Source organism: Castor canadensis, chromosome 3, assembly GCF_047511655.1.
Source record: "Castor canadensis chromosome 3, mCasCan1.hap1v2, whole genome shotgun sequence".
Lineage (NCBI taxonomy): Eukaryota > Metazoa > Chordata > Mammalia > Rodentia > Castoridae > Castor > Castor canadensis.
In genome coordinates this window covers 31,399,456-31,424,917 of record NC_133388.1, presented here as the reverse complement: position 1 = coordinate 31,424,917, position 25,462 = coordinate 31,399,456, and the positions used below count along the sequence as shown (strand labels likewise).

The window sequence follows — 25,462 nt, the reverse complement described above, 5'->3', positions numbered from 1 at the left end:
ATCTCATTTTCACCCCAGTAATTTTAATATTTATTGATGTTTCTTGCCTGAATGAATTATTACAGTAATTATGGCCAAATGATGACTTTCTAATTCCATCATTCCTTTTACTTTTATTATTTGACATTTTACTTCAAAGAAAAGTTTTTTCCTCCTTCCATTTACTTATTCACTTGTTTATACCAATGCAGAATCAAGGATTCCTATTTTATTTAATGGTTTCTTTACCATCATGATTTGTTTTGCGGTCCCATTTGTCCCAGATTTGGCCAATGGAGGCCCCTTTAGCTGGCTTTTGTGTCATTCTTTGAGCACAAAATGTTTCAGGCTCATCTAGTTCTTTCTCTGAGCTAGCCCTGGAATCAATCATATTTCCAAGGAGCACTGGTTACTTTGTCATGGGGAACAGCATTTAGAAATCAAGATCTGGATGCTAGGTACACTCATTGTTCTGGGGTTTTGTAATGGACAGACCTAGGAAACATATATATTTATATATGTACATAAACATATTTACATCTGTATTTATTTCTGTATCTCTGCATTGAAACACCAGAGTTTATATTAGTACTTCCAATTCTAGTTCAAAATGACAGGGTGCATTCTAGCTTTCTTTTCCATATTTTTATCTCTCTGCTCCAACAGTGAGAAATCTGTATCCTATTATCTTCAACATATTTATTTATTTACTCAATTCCCTTGTATGTAGCTAATCTCCTGGCCTTACTGAGCCACCACCCCATTCATATGGTCTCTTAGTGTGGATTTAGACCCCCAGGGGCCATCCCTCTGCTTAGATAACCTTCTGTACTGCTTCTGGCTGCCTTGTCAGCACACCTGCCATTTTCCTCCTGGGCTTGGGCTGCTACTTGGCTGGCACTGGGCTACAAGAGGAATGTTGATCAAAATTCAAGTTAAAGGAAAAACACAAACACCTCAAACCCTCCAAACCTTTGTAGGTTAATTAGATAATCAGAGCTTAACCAGTAAACCATATCTGAGAATAGCATGATCTCAGGTCTAGACAATAAAAAGAAAATGGTGATCAGAGATGAATATGGCCTGCTTAATATGCACTTTGATGAGAGCTGAAGCTCTAACTGGATCAGGAGGAAAGTGAGGGTCGTGAGCTCATCACTTTATAGACTTCTGCATTATTCACTGGGCTAAGTAGGGCACATAGTACAGTGATTTTGCCCTTCAGGGGAACTTTTCCATTAAGATTAAGCTTCCCCCCAGTTCCTCTAATTTTTCTTATGGCTTCTCATGCTCAGTAGAAGCGTACTCTGTGACATTAGAAATCTTGCTTTGTGATCCTGGGCTTCAGAATAAAATGCTCCAGTGACAGGAAGGTGAAGAAAAGAAGAAAAGTGATTTTGTAGAGATATAGCCCTCTTGAAAAAAAAAAGTGTATAGAAGTGACAAATATATCAGATACCAGGTCTAGTTCATCAAGGCTTTTGCTGGACTTTTCCTGTTGACCAAGTTAGACCAGGTTCTCATAATCAGCTGAGATGAGAAACCTCTTTCCCTGAAGCACAATTCCCCCTCTCTCAAACTCATTATTATTATTATTATTATTTATTATTCATATGTGCATACAAGGCTTGGGTCATTTCTCCCCCCTGCCCCCACCCCCTCCCTTACCACCCACTCCGCCCCCTCCCTCTCCCCCCCAATACCCAGCAGAAACTATTTTGCCCTTATTTCTAATTTTGTTGTAGAGAGAGTATAAGCAATAATAGGAAGGAACAAGGGGTTTTTGCTGGTTGAGATAAGGATAGCTATACAGGGCATTGACTCACATTGATTTCCTGTGCGTGGGTGTTACCTTCTAGGTTAATTCTTTTTGATCTAACCTTTTCTCTAGTTCCTGGTCCCCTTCTCCTATTGGCCTCAGTTGCTTATAAGGTATCTGCTTTAGTTTCTCTGCGTTAAGGGCAACAAATGCTAGCTAATTTTTTAGGTGTCTTACCTATCCTCACCCCTCCCTTGTGTGCTCTCGCTTTTATCATGTGCTCAAAGTCCAATCCCCTTGTTGTGCTTGCCCTTGATCTAATGTCCATATATGAGGGAGAACATATGATTTTTGGTCTTTTGGGCCAGGCTAACCTCACTCAGAATGATGTTCTCCAATTCCATCCATTTACCAGCGAATGATAACATTTCGTTCTTCTTCATGGCTGCATAAAATTCCATTGTGTATAGATACCACATTTTCTTAATCCATTCGTCAGTGGTGGGGCATCTTGGCTGTTTCCATAACTTGGCTATTGTGAATAGTGCCGCAATAAACATGGGTGTGCAGGTGCCTCTGGAGTAACCTGTGTCACAGTCTTTTGGGTATATCCCCAAGAGTGGTATTGCTGGGTCATATGGTAGATCAATATTTAGCTTTTTAAGTAGCCTCCAAATTTTTTTCCAGAGTGGTTGTACTAGTCTACATTCCCACCAACAGTGTAAGAGGGTTCCTTTTTCCCCGCATCCTGGCCAACACCTGTTGTTGGTGGTGTTGCTGATGATGGCTATTCTAACAGGGGTGAGGTGGAATCTTAGTGTGGTTTTAATTTGCATTTCCTTTATTGCTAGAGATGGTGAGCATTTTTTCATGTGTTTTCTGGCCATTTGAATTTCTTCTTTTGAGAAAGTTCTGTTTAGTTCACTTGCCCATTTCTTTATTGGTTCATTAGTTTTGGGAGAATTTAGTTTTTTAAGTTCCCTATATATTCTGGTTATCAGTCCTTTGTCTGATGTGTAGCTGGCAAATATTTTCTCCCACTCTGTGGGTGTTCTCTTCAGTTTAGAGACCATTTCTTTTGATGAACAGAAGCTTTTTAGTTTTATGAGGTCCCATTTATCTATGCTATCTCTTAGTTGCTGTGCTGCTGGGGTTTCGTTGACAAAGTTCTTACCTATACCTACTAACTCCAGAGTAGTTCCTACTCTTTCCTGTATCAACTTTAGAGTTTGGGGTCTGATATTAAGATCCTTGATCCATTTTGAGTTAATCTTGGTATAGGGTGATATACATGGATCTAGTTTCAGTTTTTTGCAGACTGCTAACCATCAAGCTCATTATTCTTTGAAGGAAGAGGGTGGCAGGAGGTATGTCACTGTGAGGTAATGTCTGGTTGAGGCAGGTAGTCTCTGGGGGCCAGTGTGGGCCCCATTTGCATTTCATAAAAATTCAGAGAGTGACTGTCTTCTACCTGCTTGAAGAATCTTCATAGGAAGAAGATTGGAATGAAAAGGCAAAGCCAAGTGATAACTCCAGAAAGTTTCTAGAAAATCTGAGGTCCTTCTTAAGCATAGACAAACCTCTTGTCAACTCTTGTCCTTCAACCTTGCATGTGTGGTCAGAATTTTCTCTTTGTCCACTGTCTACATCCTTTTTCCTGACCTTATGTTTGTTTATTTTAGTTTCTTTAGTTTTTTTTTTTTTTTCACTTTTCTTTCTTTGGCTCTTGTATATTTCTGTTACAGGGAATTAGGGAGCAGAGATAGTGGGTGGGTGAGAAGAAATAGAGAAGAGGAAAAAATTTCAATGCTGACCTTTAATGTGGTAAAAATTCATGTTGACTGCATAGTCTGGGTAAGCATATGCAAATAATTTGTAAATCATGTGAAAATAAACTTGTGGCCTTCCAGGTTTTTTTCACACACTTGGCTATGCCTCTTGGGAAAACCAGTTTAGGGAAGGGTGATGTGGTTATAGCAGTATGTAAACAGAGGTTGATATTTACCATAATCATTTGCCTTGAGTGGCCTCTTGTTGATATTGGGCATCACTGGAAGGTTTTCTCTTTTGCTGCTGATTTCCTTCAGAAGCATATACATTTTATGCTTTGTTTTTCTTTTGACATTAATCCAGGATATCAAGTTGCTGCCCTGTTTTCAGTGGGCTCCATGTTTAATCCCTTTGTCTTTTGCTCTCATTCCAAATCCAGAAGTTAGTCTGTAGCACTATGCCCATATTTGTTTATGCTGTTCTGCTTTGTGTTTGTTCATACTGCCATCATTATTCTTTTTAAGTGAATATTATAGATCAGTTCTTTCTATGGATGTGAATTTCAAGTATGCATTAGTATGCTGACCTTTTTTCTTAATTTTTATCCATGGAATGTTATAGTGGCAGTCACTTTGTAGATTCTGTTTCTTCACCAGCTAGTGTGCCGTCATCCCATGGCATCTTAAACACAATTTCCCAAATTGTACATAACTGTATTTTCAATTTTTATCCTTCCTGTTGATATAAGGTCCTGTATAAGAGAAGCAGTATCTCATAGTGGTTAAGACCATGGGTTTTAGAGTTCATGTGATCTTTGACAAGTTAATCATATTTAGTTTTCATATCTGTTTGAAAAATTAAATATATGACCTACTTTAGAGTACTTTAAGGATTGAATTCATATGCGGTATTATATATAAAACACTAGCATGGGAGCTGGTACTTAGGCATTCAATATTTGTTAGATAATAGTGTCGTCTTCTTTTATTTTGTCATCTCACTGATCCTCACTCTGAGCCTGTGTTTCCTTGAATCTCTGTTCTGCCATTTAACCTCTATCCTTCCTATCAGGTTTGCAACTGTGCGATATGACCAAGGTGCAAAGAATATTCGGAACCAGTTCATGCACCTGACAAACTACAGCGTGAATAAGAAGAGTGGAGACTATGTGAGGTACTGGCTGGGTCTGAGCTGGAAGTTACATTCACATGTAGGTGTTGGAGAGATGGAAACTTAACATGGGGCACTGGAATATGACATAAGGTTTCTGCCCATTGACCCCTTATGGAAAGTTGTCAGAGTCAGGTAACAGTTTATTTATTTACTTATTTTTTATTCATTTATTCACATGTGCATACATTGTTTGAGTCATTTCTCCCCCCCTTGCTTCCAGGCAGAACCTGTTCTGCCCTTATCTCTAATTTTGTTGATGAGAAGACATAAGCATAATAAGGAAGACAAAGCGTTTTTGCTAGTTGAGTTAAGGATAGCTAGCATTGCTTTCATATACAACTGTGTTACAACCCAAGTTGATTCATCTCTAACTGATCTTTACACTGGTTCCTGACCCCCTTCTCATGTTGACCTCTGTTGCTTTAAGGTTTCTGTATTAGTTCCTCTGGAGTGGGGTCTCAGGTAACAGTTTTGAAGCATATCTGCTATTGCTTCTCCATTGCTTACCCAGTTACAGGGTCACCTTTTATCAGAATATGCCTTCACCATTTTGTCTTCCCTTATTTGACTTAGGGGTGGGAATTTAATAGGCCTGTGGAGCTTTTTACAGCCCTAAACGTGAGGTCAATTCAGCACTTGGAAAGCCTATCAGAAACTTTAAAAATAATGTACCCTTTGACCCAGAAGCTCCATTTCTAGGAACTTAACCCTTAGAAATGAAGGATGTGCGCATAGGGTCAGAGATAAGAATGCTCTTTACCATATGCCGTTAGATAGAAAAATACATTATTAGACGGTACACGCAACTGAGTTTCTTGCTTGAATATATCAGGTCGCTAAAACCGTTTGCTTTTGCTAAAGGGGAGAAAAAGACAAAAGAATGTTTACTGAAATGTTAACTATACTTACCTATAGGAGTGGGATTGTGGGTAGGGGATTTGGAATTTCTTCTGTGTGCTTTTATGTATTGTCTAAATTTTTTCTATAACAAGTACTTGTATGATTGGGGGGAAGTTAGGAAGAAGTTAAAGAAAATTGAGGAAAACAATGAGGCATCTCAGAAAAGAACCTAGTGGAAGAAAATATCAACGCAACTCTGTGGAAATATTCTTTTTTGCTTTGTTTTCTCTCATTCTGATATTTTTTTCAAAAAGTGGAAAAATAGAAAAGAAACCCAGTCACTTTCTACTCAGACTAAAAGTAGGTTCCTAGCAGTTCAAAAGAACGGAATGAAAGAAAGGACTCTGGAAAAGATGGGATAGTTGCTGATATGATACTGGTTTCACTGAGCATCCTGTGACCAGTGTTTGAATTGGTTAGAGTTGTCATATCCTTCTCCTTGGAAGATGAGCAGGTGTGCAGTTGGTGGAGAGGGTGGGATAGTGGTAGGGACTAAGAGGCAGTGCCTAACCGCAAGTGCCAGATTGCAGGAGTCCAGCATCCCTGGGAGTCTAACCCATTTGCCATTGGGCTGTAACAGTGAGATGCTTAGTGCTGTTACCGACACTGTAGCGTGTTCTCCCTCAGTGACGCCTCAGAGGATGTGGAAAATCTCTATCATCGCAGAGAATGAAGCTTGCTTTCCGTGTCAAAGCAAGTCTGTGTGCGGTTAGCTCATTACAAGGCTCACTACCCAACTCCATTCTCCATTGGAATTGTCATCCAAGGTTGTTCTATGAACTCATTATACTCACCTCATAGACTAGGCGTGTTATCTCCATTGTTATTAATTTATTTTAACTACTCTAAATTGGTTTATATTCTTTCACATGTTTCTTCCACTCTTTTGTGATGCATAATTGTTTGATTAAGAAGAATTAGCCTTTTTCTCTACCTTCTTCAATAAGGCAAACTATATGCATTTTAATTCCCATTTAAGAAATTGGTACAAAGGGATGCATGATTAAAAAGGACCAAGAAAAAGTGAGTGGGTGGAAATCAGCTTAAAGAAGGCTATTTACAAAGAATCTTGTTTCTATATTTAGGCCTAGTGGGCTGTGTAACTGTCTTCAATTCATTTTAGTTGTGATGATCCAGAAGTGGAGGATTATGGAAACAAATGGAGCATGAGTGCTATGCTTAGGTACCTGAAACAAGAAGGCAAAGATACAACTGGTGAGTACCAGGCCTTTTTCCTTCTTGATTTCTCTCTCCCTTTTTTTTTTTTTTAACAACTCTAGCCAGGAGTCATTCTTTTTACTGATAATATTGCTGAGGGGCACAATGAAGTGATTATTCTTGGTGTTAGTTTTTCCTGCAGTTTATAAGATGGAGAACAGGCTTTTCACAACTTCCCAAATCCCTTTTCTTATATGTAGTTTGGAAAAACTACCCTTTTTTGCTTTATTCCTTAGCAAATGTATCCTTTCTTTCCTTTTTTTTTTTTTTTTTTTGGTGGTATTGGGGTTTGAACTCAGGGCTTTATTTTTGTGAGGCAGGCACTCTACCATTTGAGCCATGCCTCCAGCCCCGAATTTATCCTCCTTGAATGTTGAACTGCTAGCTAAAATACTGTCAGTTTTTTATATAATAAAATTGCTTATCTCTATATTGGCCCTGAATTCAAATTCTTGAAGTTGATCTCTTATTACCATTGCTGAGTTGGAGAATGGACAGGACATGGAGTCAAAATGGGCACTGTTGCTGAACCTTGAGTGGAATGGGAAGTGGTATGCAAAAGAGACTGAGTCCACAGGCAAAGGGTGATAGAAGAGAGCAAGGAAGAGCGGGTCCTCCATTCTGTCTGCCCTTTTGTCATAGGAGGCCACCTGTGTGTATCCCCAGTCACCTACATTCGAGACTATGCCAACCTCCTCATGAACGTGTCTGCCCCATAGCACCCATTGGTAGGACTCTCAGATAAAGGCTTTTGGAATGAGCACATATGTTGTGTTTTTTTTTTTTTTTCATTTTTCTTTTATTATTCATATGTGCATACAAGGCTTGGTTCATTTCTCCCCCCTGCCCCCACCCCCTCCCTTACCACCCACTCCGCCCCCTCCCGCTCCCCCCCTCAATACCCAGCAGAAACTATTTTGTCCTTATCTCTAATTTTGTTGTAGAGAGAGTATAAGCAATAATAGGAAGGAACAAGGATTTTTGCTGGTTGAGATAAGGATAGCTATACAGGGCATTGACTCACATTGATTTCCTGTGCGTGGGTGTTACCTTCTAGGTTAATTATTCTTGATCTAACCTTTTCTCTAGTACCTGTTCCCCTTTTCCTATTGGCCTCAGTTGCTTTAAGGTATCTGCTTTAGTTTCTCTGCATTGAGGGCAACAAATGCTAGCTAGTTTTTTAGGTGTCTTACCTATCCTCACCCCTCCCTTGTGTGCTCTCGCTTTTATCATGTGCTCATAGTCCAATCCCCTTGTGTTTGCCCTTGATCTAATGTCCACATATGAGGGAGAACATACGATTTTTGGTCTTTTGGGCCAGGCTAACCTCACTCAGAATGATGTTCTCCAATTCCATCCATTTACCAGCGAATGATAACATTTCGTTCTTCTTCATGGCTGCATAAAATTCCATTGTGTATAGATACCACATTTTCTTAATCCATTCGTCAGTGGTGGGGCATCTTGGCTGTTTCCATAACTTGGCTATTGTGAATAGTGCCGCAATAAACATGGGTGTGCAGGTGCCTCTGGAGTAACCTGTGTCACAGTCTTTTGGGTATTTCCCCAAGAGTGGTATTGCTGGATCAAATGGTAGATCGATGTCCATCTTTTTAAGTAGCCTCCAAATTTTTTTCCAGAGTGGTTGTACTAGTCTACATTCCCACCAACAGTGTAAGAGGGTTCCTTTTTCCCCGCATCCTCGCCAACACCTGTTGTTGGTGGTGTTGCTGATGATGGCTGTTCTAACAGGGGTGAGGTGGAATCTTAGCGTGGTTTTAATTTGCATTTCCTTTATTGCTAGAGATGGTGAGCATTTTTTCATGTGTTTTCTGGCCATTTGAATTTCTTCTTTTGAGAAAGTTCTGTTTAGTTCACGTGCCCAGGGAATGAGCACATATGTTTTTATAATTACATTGTGACCTGGAATCTATTCCCACTAATGCATTCATTTTAGTTTTTCTTCTTCATTTTTTTTTTCCAGCACTAATGGCCCATGTGGAAGACCTGATCATTAAGACTATAATATCTGCTGAACTAGCTATCGCTACAGCCTGTAAAACCTTTGTTCCTCATCGCAGCAGTTGTTTTGGTAAGGAGTGGCAAGAAACCTAACATGTTTTATGAAGAGGGTCTTGGGAAGTAGAGATGGGATTCTGGAGTAGAGTGGTGTTTGATGCTACAGGAATGACAGGTGTATCATGATTTTCTTTCTAAGCTCACATAGACTATGTATATCCTACTAAGAGAAGAGTGGTGAGCTTAGTGAGAAGTCCCCCTAGGACTAACTAGTTTTCTGGGTGGGAAGTAGGATTGGAACTGAAGTGTGGGTCTCTCTGTCAAAGTGTATGTAGAAAAAGTCTGCAATGGACTGTACAGGAATCCAGCTCTAATGAATATATTCCAGAGCTCTTTGGCAAAGAGTTCTAAACTGGGAACTGATCCAAGAAGCTCTGGCTGGTACCAGTATGCACTTTCTCCCATTTTCCGATGATTCCTCCTTTTTTGTTTTAGTCTTCTTTCTAGTGGGTTCCTCCCCCGTCCTTCTCCTTCTGCTCCACCTTTTCGTTCTTTCTTTCTTCTTTTTTCTCCTTTCCTCCCCTTCTGTTTCACCCCAAACTTCTGATTGCACAGAGAAGGAGTAATAAACTGTTCACAACTATTGGATCAGGAAACCTATTACCTACTGACCCAGTAGCTGTGACTAAGGCCCTGAGGGTGCCAGTGCATTTGCTTTCTATGTGGGTAGGAACTTGTTAGTAATTTCCAGTATGAATGTCTGTAAGGTCACATGGGCTTACAGCAGGTGTTAGGCCTTGTTAATAAAACACACTAAGTTCATTGATGGGAGGATGATTAAAGCTTGGTATGGAGTAACACAAGTAGTAAGGATATAAGAGGCATGGCTTGCTTAGAGCCAGCACAGCAGGAAGGTAAAGACTTTGGGCTTTAGAATCTTACAGCCATAATTTGACACCCATTTGCCCCTTTACTAATTTGGTGATTTTCTGCAAGTTACTGAAATCCTGTTTTCTCCACTAGAAAGTGGCAGCAATGATGGCATGTACCTACTAAGAGTGCCATGATGATGAAATGAGATGATGCATGCAAAGTACATAGCACAATGTCTGGCTCTTAAGCTGTTCTCAATAAAAATTATTTTTTATTATTTTTATAGTTATTATAATTCTTTATCTCTTTAATGGATTATAATGGTCTGTACTTGAGAGGTACTAAAGTAAGGGAACTGTTGAGACTCTAAATAGAAGATGTAGATAAATCAGTACCTAAGACTGCACGAGGAAGGATGAGATTGTAATACTTTTTAAATGCGTATCTAGATGTTCATGTCATCCAAGATCCTTCAATGGTTCCCCAGGCTTAAATAATATATGTAATAGAAACTTGATATGACCTTCAGGTCCTCTACAATATGACCCTTGCTGCCTTTTCGAGAATTCCATTTTCCTTCTTATACCTTATAATACAGCATGTTCCATGCTAGATCTCTGCACATACCATATTTTTGTGCCTCAAACAGTGTCTAAGTTCTCCTATCTAGCCAAAAAATCCTCCTGTCTACCTTGCAGTCTCTTATTTCTTTCCTAAGACTCTACTCTGCCTCCTCTGAAGCCTTGTTTCTCAACACAGTGTCCTGTTTTGTTCTATGCGTGCTTGATGGCTTATATGTACATACATACATTATATAGTACATACATATATATGATACTGGGCTTTGAATTCAGGGCAAGCACTTTACCACTTGAGCCAGGTCTCCAGTCCTTTTTACTTTAGGTTATTTTTCAGACAGGGTCTTAGGTTTTTGTCCAGGCCAGCCTGGACTGCAGTACGTACCTATGGCCTCCCACAAAGATGGAGCCACAGGTATGTGCTACCACATCAGCTTTTTTTTTTTTTTTTGCCTGGGTTGACTTTGAACCTCCATCCTCACTAATTCTTATGGATGTGAGCCACCATGCTTAGCCCCCATCTCATCGTAGTTCTGTAAGCCAGACCTTTCACTATGTCCTTGGACCTCCGAGGACTTTCTCTAACCCTTTGCTTTTCCACCTACTGTATTCATATGGTGTCTGCACTACCTTTCTCATGTCACTTTACCTAATAATAGATCACTCACCTCTTTCAAGGTAAAACCAACTATAATTTCTTTGGTGACCTTTTTCCTAACTCTTGGAGTCAAGGTTAAATTCTCCCACCCTCTAGCCCCAGACTTTATTCATAACTCTGCAATGGTACCCAAGTGTCATCTGGCATCCATTTATGTGTCTTCTTCTCTTGGTGGACTAAAAGCACCCTGAGGACAGGAGCAGTGTCTTTATTAGTTTTGCCTTCCAGTGCAGACCAGCATTTTTTGTTTCCAGAGGATATTCAGAAATGTTTTGTTTCCTTTCTACATCTACTTGCTCTCTGACAAGTGACTAAATTTCTCATAGCCCTTAATATAAAAATTTTTGTTCTAATTTTTTTCTTTTGATGGAACTGAGGACTCAGGGCCTCAAGCTTGCTAGGCCAGTGCTGTAAAAATCTTTATTCTGTGTAGTTAATCATGAAAGCTTTTCTGAATGTTTCCTTTTGTATTTTGTTTTATTACCCCCGTTGTCTTTTGGAAACAGAAATTTATTGAATTTGGTGGCAACAGACCTTTTTTTTGTGTGTGCTGGGGGTGGAACCCAGGGCCTTGCAACAGTAGGCAGGTGCTGTAACACTGAGCTACATCCAAGCCTTCAACAGAACTTTCCCATGTGAAAGAAGTATAGTGACTTTCTCTGACTCAGCGAAATATCCCCAAGTCCACTTCCTCAGCATGTCTCCTTCCCCTTCCCTACTTGTGTTCAGTGTCAGTAAACTAAGAAACTAAGTGCATCTGGAGTTTTTTAAGTTGTTGACTGTCTTCTTGGCTTTTGTGGTTCTAATTCCACTTCCTGTCAGTGGTAGGATCCTGTCTGCATGAGATATGATTTTGCATACATGTGTGTATTTGGGTGAGTTTCTTTGCCTCCCTCTGACTTTTGTCTCCCATGGGGTTTTAAGTTGCAAGAAGTAAGCATGAGAGAGAGAGAGACAGAGAGAGAGAGAGAGAGAGAGAGAGAGAGAGAGAGAGAGAGTGTGTGTTAGTTAGAAGAAACAGGAATTGAGAGTTTCCCAGACGATTTTGGTATAAATGGAACATTGCTTCTTTTAGTGGAAGCAAAGAATCCAGAGATGGGGTTCCCTATATTCTTTTAGTTATTGTTGCTGACCTTCAGTCTTACAGGATTGCTGCCAGGGGCACCAATCTACCTGAGTGTTTCCATCCTGTGCCTTCTTTTCCTCCCTACCACCTGTGGTGTTCCAAATCTATTTCCGGGTACCTTCAGTATTCCCACTTATTTGATACATTTAGCTTTTTCCCACTTCCTGAGTGCAACACATAGATTATCCTTGCAACCGTGTAGTGTCATCAGCAGTTTGTTCCTCCCAAACCCAATTTTACATGAGATGGTATATACAAATGCCTATATGTATTATTATTGTTATATTTAGACTTAGAGACCTTCACTGGCTGTCTGAAACTTAGCCATTTAATGCTGTTTCATAGTTTCATACATCTGAATGAATCTTAGAAAATAATTAGTCTAGATATAAAAATGGAGACCTTGAGAAATTAACCCTTGTTTTAGGTTCTGTAGCTAGTGAGTGGAAGAACTTGAGTGAAAGAGACTCAGCCTGGAGAACTGGGGATTCAGAAGATGAGTCTTGGCAGTCCCATCATCTTGATCATAGGACTTCAATTACACAACTTTTGATGCCTCCCCCAATAAAACAGAGTTTCAACAATCTAATTTTTACTGCCTTCCAAGATTGTGAAAATGTGGTACAATGTGAAATAATACGCTTCAATAGCAACTCTTTAAATTGCTGAAATTGGCACTGTGAGATTAGTGACTGTGAGAACAGCTTTTTTGACCAGTTAAAGAAAAGCAGCCCAAAACAACAGAATGTTAGCTGTCCCTTGAAGATGTTGCTGCTGCTGCTGGGTTTATCTTTGTATGTGAGAATAGCTGAAGTGATGGCCTGTGAACCCTGGTCGTCTCTAGTCTATCCTGTGGACCAGCTGTGGGGCCATTTATGAACTGATCAGCATAGTTTTGTTTTGATCAGAGACCAGTTACGTGACCATCTATGCCCAGTATACCTCTCTTCATTGAATGAAATATTTCTTGGCCTAGAACTTTTGCTCTTTATCAATTCATAGGGTAAGCTGATGTTCTTAAAAAGAGGGTATCCATAAATGATTGCCAAAAGAATGGAAAAAGAAATGGGCATCATGTATTCTCCAGTAACATAAACTACTGGACTATCAAAAAAGAATGGAAATCATTGTTCACTTTTTGAGATAATCTCCTTTTCTGTTTTATCCTTTGCTCCTGTTTAGATGGGAAGGGAAGTTTGCTGTATGGACTTACAAGAGAAGAATGTACTGTTTTTCAAGTAAACATTGGTTATTTCCTTTAATACTAACAGTGTTGTTGGTATTTATTACCAACCATATACCATAAAACACTTGCTTTATGGACAAAAAAAAGATTCAGAAAGGTTAAGTAAGTTGTCCTAGGTCATGTGGGTAATAAATGGCAAAGCCAGGTTTGGGAGCCAGGTCTTTCTGGCTCTTTCTCCACCCACATAAAGACAAGTTCTGATGAGTCTGCTGCTTTTGGCATGCTTCATATCCTGTATTCTCCTCTGCTCTCCTGTAACCAGATCCCGGGAAAAATGATATCATCCTTTCTAGCAGATCACGCCTGAAAAAGGGCACTCTTTCTACTCTAGTTAACAGTACCTAGTCCTAGATACTCCTTTCAAATTTATCTTTATATCTGGTAGCCAGATATCGTACTGATTTATGGGACTTGTTAACAAACTGGCTCCAGGCCTTTTCTTTTATTTAGTTCATTTTCCTGTGGGATCTTGGTCTGCTTTTTTCCAAAATTCTCTTTCTGGACCCCATTATAAAGACTGCTCTCTTAGCTTTTAAACTCAACTCCAAAGCCAAGGTGAAAAGAATTTCTCTTTCAGTGACAGTGCTGGCTAATGTCAGCACTTTCCATTGCCTTGGGGACTGTAACTTCAGCTGGGACTTTTATTGGAAGGGCAGGGTTAGTACATTGTTTCCAAAATAGTGGTGTGGCATGTTTAATAATCTCTAAGGCCTTGGATGGACTACTCTCTCTATCAAATCTTTCTTTTTTCTCTTCCTTCCTAACCATTTTTTTTAAATCGGTTTGCCCCTTTATATAAAAATAATTTTTTTTTTTTGAGACAGGGTATTGCTATGTAGGTAGCCCAGGCAGACTAGTCTTTTTTTTTCTTTATTCATATATTCATATGTGCATACATTGTTTGGGTCATTTCTCCCCCCTGCCCTCCACCCCCTCTCTCTCTCCCCAGTCCCCCTCACTTCCAGGCAGAACCTGTTTTGCCCTTTTCTCCAATTTTGTTGAAGAGGAGACATAAAGCAATAATAAGAAAGAGAAAACATTTTTGCTAGTTGAAATAAGGATAACCATACAGAGAGATCCTAGCATTGCTTCCATGAACAAGTGTATTACAGCCCAAATTGATTCATCTGTACCTGACCTCCTCTCTACTTCCTGGTCACCTTCCTGTGTTGACCTCTGTCGCTTTAAGGTTACTGTATTAGCTCCTCTGAAGAGGGGCATCAAACACTTTCAAGTTTTGGGTTTCCTACCTATCCCCATTCCTCCCATATGTGCTCTCCCCTTAGCATGTGACCCAAGTCCAACAACATTACTGCCTTTGCCCTTGATCTAAAGTCTGCATAGGAGGGAGAACATATGATTTTTGGTCTTCTGAGCCTGGCTAACCTCGCTCAGGATGATGTTCTCCAGTTCCATCCATTTAGTTGCGAATGATAAGATTTCATTCTTCTTCATGGCTGAATAAAATTCCATTGTGTATAGATACCACATTTTCTTAATCCATTCATCTGTAGTGGGACAGCTTGGTTGTTTCCATAACGTGGCTATTGTGAATAGTGCCACAATAAACATGGGTGTGCAGGTGCCTCTGGAGTAACCTGAATTGCATTCCTTTGGGTATATCCCTAGGAGTGGGATTGCTGGATCATACAGCAGATCTATGTTTAGTTTTTTAAGAAGCCTCCACATTGTTTTCCAGAGTGGTTGCACTAGCTTGCATTCCCACCAGCAGTGTATGAGGGTTCCTTTTTCCCCACATCCTCGCCAACACCTGTTGTTGGTGGTGTTTTTGATGATAGCTCTTCTGACGGGGTAAGGTGGAATCTTAGTGTGATTTTGATTTTGGTTTCCTTTTTGGCAAGAGATGGTGAGCATTTTTTCATGTGTGTTTTGGCCATTTGAATTTCTTCTTTTGAAAAAGTTCTGTTTAGTTCAGGTGCCCATTTCTTTATTGAATGTTGATTGATTTTAGGAGAGTTTAGTTTTTTGAGCTCCCTGTATATTCTGGTTATCAGTCCTTTGTCTGATGTGTAGCTGGCAAGTGTTTTCTCCCACCCTGTGGGTAGTCTCTTTGGTTTAGAGACCATTTCTTTTGTTGTGCAGAAGCTTTTTAATTTTATGTAGTCCCATTTGTCCATCCTTTCTCTTAGTTGCTGAGCTGCTGGGGTTCTATTGAGGAAGTCCTTGCTTATACCTATTGCTTCCAGAGTATTCCTTGCTCTTTCCTGTACGAACTTCAGAGTTTCGGGCCTGGTATTAAGGTCCTTGATCCATTTTGAGTTGATACTAGTACAGGGTGATAAACATGGATCTAGTTTCAGTTTTTTGCAGGCAGATAACTACTTTTCCCAGCAACATTTATTGAAGAGGCTGTCTTTTCTCCATCGTATATTTTTAGCTCCTTTGTCAAAGATGAGTTGGTTATAGTTGTGTGGCTTCATATCTGGGTCCTCTATTCTGTTCCACTGGTCTTCATGTCTGTTTTTGTGCCAGTGCCATGCTATTTTTGTTGCTATGGCTTTGTAATATAGTTTGAAGTCATGTATCGTGATACCTCCAGCATTGCTCTTTTTGCTGAGTATTGGGCAGGCTATTCTTGAACTGGCAATTCTCTTCTGTCTCAGCCTCTTGAGTGCTGGGATTATAAGCCTGTGCCACCACACCTGGCTTCTTAATATATCTTTAATATATAAAATTCTTAATAAGAATTTCTCATATTTTCTTTTATTGGTGGCTTTATTATGAATATTTCAAGTCATATGGGTCAGGGCTGTTAAGAATAGCTGAAAATTGTTTTGCTTCTCTCCAGAATTGCATAGTTTTTCACTCACATGTTTTATTTTTCTTCTGTGTTTCTTAATACATTTCTTAAATCTGTCAGTTATGGAGTAGGTTACTTGGTATATAATGATAAATGAGATAGTGGCCCTTGCCTTCAAGGGCTGGGAAGGAGCAGACATGAAATGATGAATGACAGTGCAAGCAGTAGAGTGACTATAATGCTTTTGGAATACACAGGAGTTACAAACTCTGCCTAGAGGAGCCAGGGAAGCCATTCTAACAGAGGAAACATGACATGCAAAATACAGTATCATGGCAGGAGGCAGCATTTTTTAAATGGTAAGAAGTGTGACTAGATGTTGCAGGCATGGAATGGGGGTATAGGACATAAGGTTATTATGTAGGTGGAATCAGGCCAGATTATAAAGACCAAAAAGTTCAAATTCATTCTTCAGACAACACAAAACCATTGGAGGTTTTTGAATGGAAGAGCAATAGGATTATTTTTTTCTCTTTAATTTTATCATAATTTGACCCAAAGCTAGAGATGACAAAGGGAATATTGTATAATATTATTAGCAATGGCCAATTAAAACCATCCAGGAACCAACCTGACTTTAGTGTCTATTGTTGCACCAGTTCGTAGCCTGTCTTTTTGTGGCTATTAGATGTGCTTTTTTAGAAAGGAACTTCTGATAACCTTGGAGAATAGACCACAGTGGGGAGAGACTAGTGCTAGGGAAATGACTTAGGAGATAAGAAGTATGCGGTGATGTGCACACTTACCATGTGACCAGTTATTCCCATATGTAGGTATTTACTCAGAAGAAATGAAAGCATATATTCACACTGCATCTGCAAATGTTTGTAATAGCTTTATTCATAATGGCCAAAAATTGGAAACAATATCCACCAACTGTTAGATGGAAAAATTGTGGTATGTCCATATTGTGGAATGCTAATCAGGAATAAAAGAAAATGCATCACACTTTTGATACATGTGACAACATAAGTCTCAAAACCACAGTGCCCAGTGAATGAAGCCAGTCCCAAAAGGCTACATACTATTGTTTCCATGTTTTTGACTTTCTGGAAAAGACAAAAGTCAGGAAAAATTAGATGTTTGTTTGCTAGGGGGCAGGGAGGTGGGGATTGACTGCAGAGGGACATGAGGGCATGCTCATGACACATTTTTCTATGTCTTGATTGAGGTGATGTTTAAACAACTGTGTATTTGTCAAAACTCATCAAATTGTTCACGTTGAAGGGATGAATTTTATTGTATGTAAATTATACCTCAATAAACCTGTCTTAAAAAAATGAATAGGTGAACCTCAAAAACATGCTAAGTGAAAGAATCCACTCAAAAATGTATATACTATATGATTCCATTTTTGTGAAATTCCAGAACAGGCAAAGTGAATCAATGCTAGAAGAAGTAAGAATTATGGTTGGCAGGGTTGAGGGTGGGGCAAGATATGTGCTAGGAATAGGCATGAGGGATCTTCCTGGGGTGATAGAAATGTTCTGTGTGAACTGATAGGAATGTGGGTTACATGGAGGTATCCAACTACAAAGACTTAGGAGCCATCCATTTCATCGTATTTATATTATACCTCAAAAGGGAGTAGAGAAGATCAGGTGGAAAAAAAGAAAGAGAAATAGAGATCTGGGATCAGGATTCCAAGATGGCGGCTAGAGGGAGGAAGCAGAAAGCGAGCCTCTTATAGTGAAATCTTGGAGAGACGCTGGAGACACACTTTGCAGGCATAATCACCGAGAAGAGGCAAAACTTTGACCCCTCCACACCTCCAGCCGGCGCAGAGAATCTCCACTTCACGTTAAACACATAAACAAGGAGGGCCCCCAGGCCGTCAGTCCGCCGCCAGTCGCCCGTGCCCAGACGGTTTGGGAAGACGCGGACAAGCTTACTGTCGATTAGTACACTAACGCTCCCTGTTTATACCTTTGAAACTTTCTTGTCTGATTCCTTGTTCTGTTTTCTCCTTCTTGTCTGTTTATTTGTTTTTCCCTTTTCTTTAACTTCTTGCTTTCCATCTCCGCTCACCCTTCCATTCTAAATATCACCATTGTTATTATTACAAGCTAGAAAATACTTAATTGCACACAGTACAGGGACAGTAACAACACCAAAGACAATGACGGGAAGACAGGAAAAACAGGGAAACCAGTTTCCCTACAGCAAAAAATTAATACAGGAACCAGAGGGGAATGAAGAAAACGGATACTCAGATCCAGCAAATGAAGATAAACTCCAACAAAATGAAGATAAACTATGCCAAAGGACCCAATGAAACCCACAAGAATAATTTAAAAGAAGACATACATACTACAGGTACTCAATGAGAATTTTATAGAGATAATACTGGATAGGGTCAACCAAAATGTACAGGAGACACTCAAGAAGTTCCAAGACAACAAAAATAGAGAATTTGAAAAAGCAAAAGAAGAAATAAAGGAAACCATAGAAGCACTGTATAAACACCAAAGTGAAACAGAGAACACGATGAATAAACAGATAAATGAACTCAGGACAACATTAAAGAGGAAACCAGCCAGGACAACATTAAAGAGGAAACCAGCCAGGATATGGAAAACCTCAGAAAAAAGAACGAAACAGAACTGCAAAACAAAACAGAAGGCCAATCCAGCAGAATAGAACAAACAGAAGACAGAATCTCAGAACTTGAAGATGAAATGGTAAGTAAAGGGAAAACCGAATAACTATTAATTAAACAACTCAAGACCTGTGAAAAGAAAATGCAAGAACTCACCGACTCCATCAAAAGACCAAACTTGAGAATCATGGGCATCGAAGAAGGAGAAGAGGTGCAAGCGAAGGGAATGCATAATATATTCAACAAAATAATAACAGAAAATTTCCCAAATCTAGAGAAAGATATTCCCATACAGATGAAAGAGGCCTCCAGGACACCAAACAGACCAGATCAAAATAGAACTACCCCACAACATATCATCATTAAAACAACAAGTTCAGAAACTAGGGAAAGAATATTGAAGGCTGTAAGAGAGAAAAAACAAGTAACATACAAAGGTAAACCCATCAAAATCACAGCAGATTTCTCAACAGAAACATTAAAAGCAAGAAGAACGTGGGGTGAGATCTTCTGGACACTGAATGAAAATAACTTCAACCCCAGGATACTCTACCCTGCAAAACTATCATTCAAAATAGATGGAGCAATAAAAGTCTTCCATGATAAGCAGAAACTAAAACAATATGTGACCACAAAGCCACCACTACAAAAGATTCTTCAAGGGATTCTGCACACAGAAAGTGAAACCCAACTTAACCATGAAAAGACAGGCAGCACCAAACCACAGGAAAAGAAAAAGCAACAGTAGAGAGTAACCTCAGCTTAGGTACACACAATCAAACCTTCAAACAACTAAGACAACTAAATGGCAGGAATCACCACATACCTATCAGTACTAACACTTAATGTTAACGGACTTAATTCACCCATCAAAAGGCACCACTTGACGAAATGGATTAAAAGGGAAGATCCAACAATTTGTTGCTTACATGAGACCCATCTCACTGACAGAAATAAGCATAGGCTTAGGATGAAAGTCTAGAAGAAGATTTACCAAGCCAATGGCCCCCGAAAACAGGCAGGAGTAGCAATACTTATCTCTGACAAAGTAGACTTCAAACCTACATTAATCAAACGAGATAAAGAAGGACATTCCATACTAATAAAAGGGGAAATAGACCAAAAGGAAATAATAATCATTAACCTGTATGCACCCAATGTCAACGCATCCAGTTTCATCAAAAATACCCTGAAAGACCTAAAAGCATATATTAACGCCAACACAGTGGTTGTAGGAGACTTTAACACCCCATTATCATCAATAGATAGGTCATCCAAGCAAAAAGTCAATAAAGAAATCCAAGATCTAAAATATACAATAGATCAAATGGACCTAGTTGATGTCTACAGAACATTTCATCCAACTTCTACACAATATACATTCTTCTCAGCAGCCCATGAAACCTTCTCCAAGATACATCATATCCTAGGGCACAAAGCAAGTCTCAGCAAATATAAGAAAATAGAAATTATACCGTGCATACTATCTGATCACAATGCAGTAAAAGTAGAACTCAACAACAAAAGTAAAGACAAAAAACATGCAAACAGCTGGAAACTAAATAACTCATTACTTAATGAAGAATGGATCATTGATGAAATAAAAGAGGAAATTAAAAAGTTCCTGGAAGTCAATGAAAATGAAAACACAACCTACCGGAACCTATGGGACACAGCTAAGGCAGTCCTGAGAGGAATTTTTATAGACATGAGTGCATATATTAAAAAGATCCCAAATCAATGACCTAATGCTACATCTCAAACTCCTAGAAAAACAAGAACAAGCAAATCCCAAAACAAATAGAAGGAGAGAAATAATAAAACTAAGAGCTGAAATCAACAAAATAGAAACCAAAAAAACCATACAAAGAATTAATGAAACAAAAAGTTGGTTCTTTGAAAAAATAAACAAGATTGATAGACTCTAGGAAACCTGACTAAAATGAGGAGAGAAAAAACCCAAATTAGTAGAATCAGGAATGCAAAAGGGGAGATAACAACAAACACATGGAAGTCCAGGAAATCATCAGAGACTACTTCGAGAACCTATATTCAAATAGATTTGAAAATCTAAAAGAAATGGACAGATTTCTAGATACATATGATCATCCAAAACTGAACCAAGAGGAAATTAATCACCTGAATAAATCTATAACACAAAATGAAATTGAAGCAGCAATCAAGAGTCTCCCCAAAAAGAAAAGTCCAGGACCTGATGGATTCTCTGCTGAATTCTATCAGACCTTTAAAGAAGAACTGATACCAACCCTCCTTAAACTGTTCCACGAAATAGAAAGGGAAGGAAAACTGCCAAATACATTTTATGAAGCCGGTATTACACTTATCCCAAAACCAGGCAAAGACACCTCCAAAAAGGAGAACTATAGACCAATCTCCTTAATGAACATTGACGCAGAAATCCTCAACAAAATAATGGCAAACCGAATTCAGCAACACATCAAAAAGATTATTCACCACGACCAAGTAGGCTTCATCCCAGGGATGCAGGGGTGGTTCAACATACGAAAATCAATAAATGTAATAAACCACATTAACAGAAGCAAAGACAAAAACCACTTGATCATCTCAATAGATGCAGAAAAAGCTTTTGATAAGATCCAACACCATTTCATGATAAAAGCTCTAAGAAAACTGGGAATAGAAGGAAAGTACCTCAACAGTATTAAAGCTATATATGACAAACCTACAGCCAGCATTATACTTAACGGAGAAAAACTGAAACCATTCCCTCTAAAATCAGGAACCAGACAAGGATGCCCACTATCTCCATTCTTCTTCAACATAGTATTTAGAATTCCTAGCCAGAGCAATTAGTCAAGAAGAAGGAATAAAAGGAATACAAATAGGTAAAGAAACTGTCAGAATATCCCTGTTTGCAGACAACATGATCTTATACCTTAAAGGCCCAAAAATCTCTACTCAGAAGCTTCTAGACATCATCAATAGCTATAGCAAGGTAGCAGGATATAAAATCAACATAGAAAAATCATTAACATTTCTATACACTAACAATGAGCAAACGGAAAAAGAATGTATGAAAAAATTCCATTTACAATAGCCTCAAAAAAAATCAAATGCCTAGGTGTAACCCTAACAAAAGATGTGAATGACCTCTACAAGGAAAACTATACACTTCTGAAGAAAGAGATTGAGGAAGACTATAGAAAGTGGAGAGATCTCCCATGCTCATGGATTGGTAGAATCAACATAGTAAAAATGTCGATACTCCCCAAAGTAATCTACATGTTTAATGCAATTCCCATCAAAATTCCAATGACATTCATCAAAGAGATTGAAAAATCTGTGAAATTTATATGGAAACACAAGAGGCCACAAATAGCCAAGGCAATACTCAGTCAAAAGAACAATGCTGGAGGTATCAAGATACCTGAGTTCAAACTATATTACAAAGCAATAACAATAAAAACAGCATGGTACTGGCACAAAAACAGACATGAAGACCAGTGGAACAGAATAGAGGACCCAGATATGAAGTGAAACAACTATTACCAACTTGTCTTTGACAAAGGAGCTAAAAATATATGATGGAGAAATAGCAGCCTCTTCAACAAAAACTGCTGGGAAAACTGGTTAGCAGTCTGCAAAAAACTGAAATTAGATCCATGTATATCACCCTATACCAAGATTAACTCAAAATGGATCAAGGATCTTAATATCAGACCCCAAACTCTAAAGTTGATACAAGAAAGAGTAGGAAATACTCTGGAGTTAGTAGGTATAGGTAAGAACTTTGTCAACGAAACCCCAGCAGCACAGCAACTAAGAGATAGCATAGATAAATGGGACCTCATAAAACTAAAAAGCTTCTGTTCATCAAAAGAAATGGTCTCTAAACTGAAGAGAACACCCACAGAGTGGGAGAAAATATTTGCCAGCTACACATCAGACAAAGGACTGATAACCAGAATATATAGGGAACTTAAAAAACTAAATTCTCCCAAAACTAATGAACCAATAAAGAAATGGGCATGTGAACTAAACAGAATTTTCTCAAAAGAAGAAATTCAAATGGCCAGAAAACACATGAAAAAATGCTCACCATCTCTAGCAATAAAGGAAATGCAAATTAAAACCACACTAAGATTCCACCTCACCCCTGTTAGAATAGCCATCATCAGCAACACCACCAACAACAGGTGTTGGCCAGGATGCGGGGAAAAAGGAACCCTCTTACACTGTTGGTGGGAATGTAGACTAGTACAACCACTCTGGACAAAAATTTGGAGGCTACTTAAAAAGCTAAATATTGATCTACCATTTGATCCAGCAATACCACTCTTGGGGATATACCCAAAAGACTGTGACACAGGTTACTCCAGAGGCACCTGCACACCCATGTTTATTGCGGCACTATTCACAATAGCCAAGTTATGGAAACAGCTAAGATGCCACACCACTGACGAATGGATTAAGAAAATGTGGTATCTATACACAATGGAATTTTATGCAGCCATGAAGAAGAACGAAATGTTATCATTCGCTGGTAAATGGATGGAATTGGAGAACATCACTCTGAGTGAGGTTAGCCTGGCCCAAAAGACCAAAAATCGTATGTTCTCCCTCATATGTGGACATTAGATCAAGGGCAAACACAACAAGGGGATTGGACTTTGAGCACATGATAAAAGCGAGAGCACACAAAGGAGGAGTGAGGATAGGTAAGACACCTGAAAAATTAGTTAGCATTTGTTGCCCTTAACACAGAGAAACTAAAGCAGATACCTTAAAGCAACTGAGGCCAATAGGAAAAGGGGACCAGGAACTAGAGAAAAGGTTAGATCAAAAATAATTAACCTAGAAGGTAACACACACGCATGATAATTTACCTTACCTACATGAGAATTTGTGGAAAAGCTGTGAATATCATACAAAGATTCCTAAACCTAAGAAAAACAGCTTATTTACACTGACTACTCTTTCCATATTTTCCACACACATGCACAGGAAATCAATGAGAGTCTACTCACTGTATAGCTATCCTTATCTCAACCAGCAAAACCCCTTGTTCCTTCCTATTATTGCTTATACTCTCTCTACAACAAAATTAGAGATAAGGGCAAAATAGTTTCTGCTGGGTATTGATGGGGTCGGGGGGAGAGGGAGGGGGCAGAGTGGGTGGTAATGGAGGAAGTGGGGGCAGCGGGGAGAAATGACCCAAGCCTGTATGCACGTATGAATAAAAAAAAAAAGAAAAGAAATAGAGATCTGGTGATGTGTTGGAGTTGGGGGAGGTGGTGAAGAGAGTATTTGTAGCTGTAAGCCTGGTAGAAGGGGCTGACATTTTCCAAAGGTGAAAAATCACAGGAAGTCAAATGTTTTGAGGAAAGATATCAAGTTGCTGTTTTGCTGAGTATTAAGTTCCTGTGTGATACTCTAGTGAAGATGTCTAGAATGCAGTTGAAATTATAGGTTTGATGTCCAGGAGACATGACTAAAGATACGAGATTTGAATGTTGTCATAGTAATTGCAGCCATGTTAACACATAAGATCACCCACCAAGAGAAGTAGACTTGAGAAGGAAAGAGACCTGAGGATGCCAGAAGAGAAGGAATGGAAGGAGGAAAGAGGAGAATCAGAAGACAGTAGTGTTCTGGTAGCCAAGGGAGAAGAAAAGAAAGTTCTAGGTAGGGGGCAAAGTCCACAGTGTCAGATGCTTGGGCACAACAGTAAGACTGTCTTTCATGATCATGTTGAGAACAGCCTATTATTAGAGAGAAGAAGAAGAAGCAAATTTTTTTTTGGATAGTGAATAGGCATTAAGAAAAATCAGACCTCTAAATGTAGATTGCTGTTTCAAGAGCTGTATTAAATAAGGAGGTAAGAGCGTGAATGCAAAGAAGGAGGCAGAGTGAAGTAGGTTCTATCCACTGACTAGTCTTAATTTTCAAGGTGCTTTGGTTTGGGTAGGCACTCAAAAAGGTATTTTTTACCAAGGGAAATTGATCTGGGGAAATGCTGTTTAATAAAGTAGTAACAGCAATCCTCAGAGAAGAATACTTGCTTTCCTGTCCTGATGAAGACAACACAGAGGAGCAGAGGTGCTGGTTTGCCACTACCTATTAATGGCAGGAATAATAGTAAACCTCATTTTGGATACTAAATGTGTGAAATTCTAGACACTGCTGCTAAAACACAAGATGAAAAGGTGAGGAAGCTTAGTATTCTCAATACAGCCTCTTTAATGTCCACAAAAAAGCCCTATCACACATTAACAGGTTGATTACAAGGACTGTAGTGGCCTGCCAAGGACTCATATTAGTATCTTGAGCTGAGTTGATTATTTCAAGAGCTTGGTCTGATACACAAGCTATCTTTTCACCTCACCTGCCACCCAAAAGTTCAGCCTTAAGGTGAGCTGGACTTCACACTATGTTATGATGCTATCACATAGCATGCATTTCTTCCTTCACTCTTAAGTGATTGTAGGTTCAAGCCTGCTACAGATGTACTTAGATTTGAGGATTGATTTTTTTTTTTAAGTTTGGCACATTTCTGCATAGTTACTGTTTAGCACTAACACATTTTATTCACTGGTGTAGAAATTAATTTGGCATCTTGAAGGGGTTTCCTTAGTCTCTTTAGGACTTTTTATTCTCTTCCCCAGAATATTGGTTCTCATCCTGTCAGCTGAGATTCTTGGAATTTGCCTTGGATTTGGGGAAATGGTTATAAGTAAATGTGGTTGCTTAATGTGAGGTGT

General features: G+C 39.1%; 1 protein-coding gene across 17 annotated transcripts in view; it reads left to right on the top strand.

Annotated features, from left to right (window-relative positions):
• Nucleotides 1-25,462, top strand: part of Ttll5 (tubulin tyrosine ligase like 5) — a 264,716-nt gene that overhangs the window by 47,531 nt on the left and 191,723 nt on the right. For 16 of the 17 annotated variants that reach the window (XR_012446084.1, XM_074067497.1, XM_074067496.1 and 13 more), the window contains exons 10-12: nucleotides 4,580-4,681; nucleotides 6,705-6,796; nucleotides 8,784-8,891. Coding sequence is in view for 16 of the 17 variants with exons in the window: in XM_074067497.1 (XP_073923598.1) it covers nucleotides 4,580-4,681; nucleotides 6,705-6,796; nucleotides 8,784-8,891 (302 nt within the window). In the remaining variant the exon portion in view is untranslated. Of the gene's footprint in view, nucleotides 1-4,579; nucleotides 4,814-6,704; nucleotides 6,797-8,783; nucleotides 8,892-25,462 lie in introns of those variants that run through there. The other variant, XM_074067504.1, reaches the window with a different exon arrangement.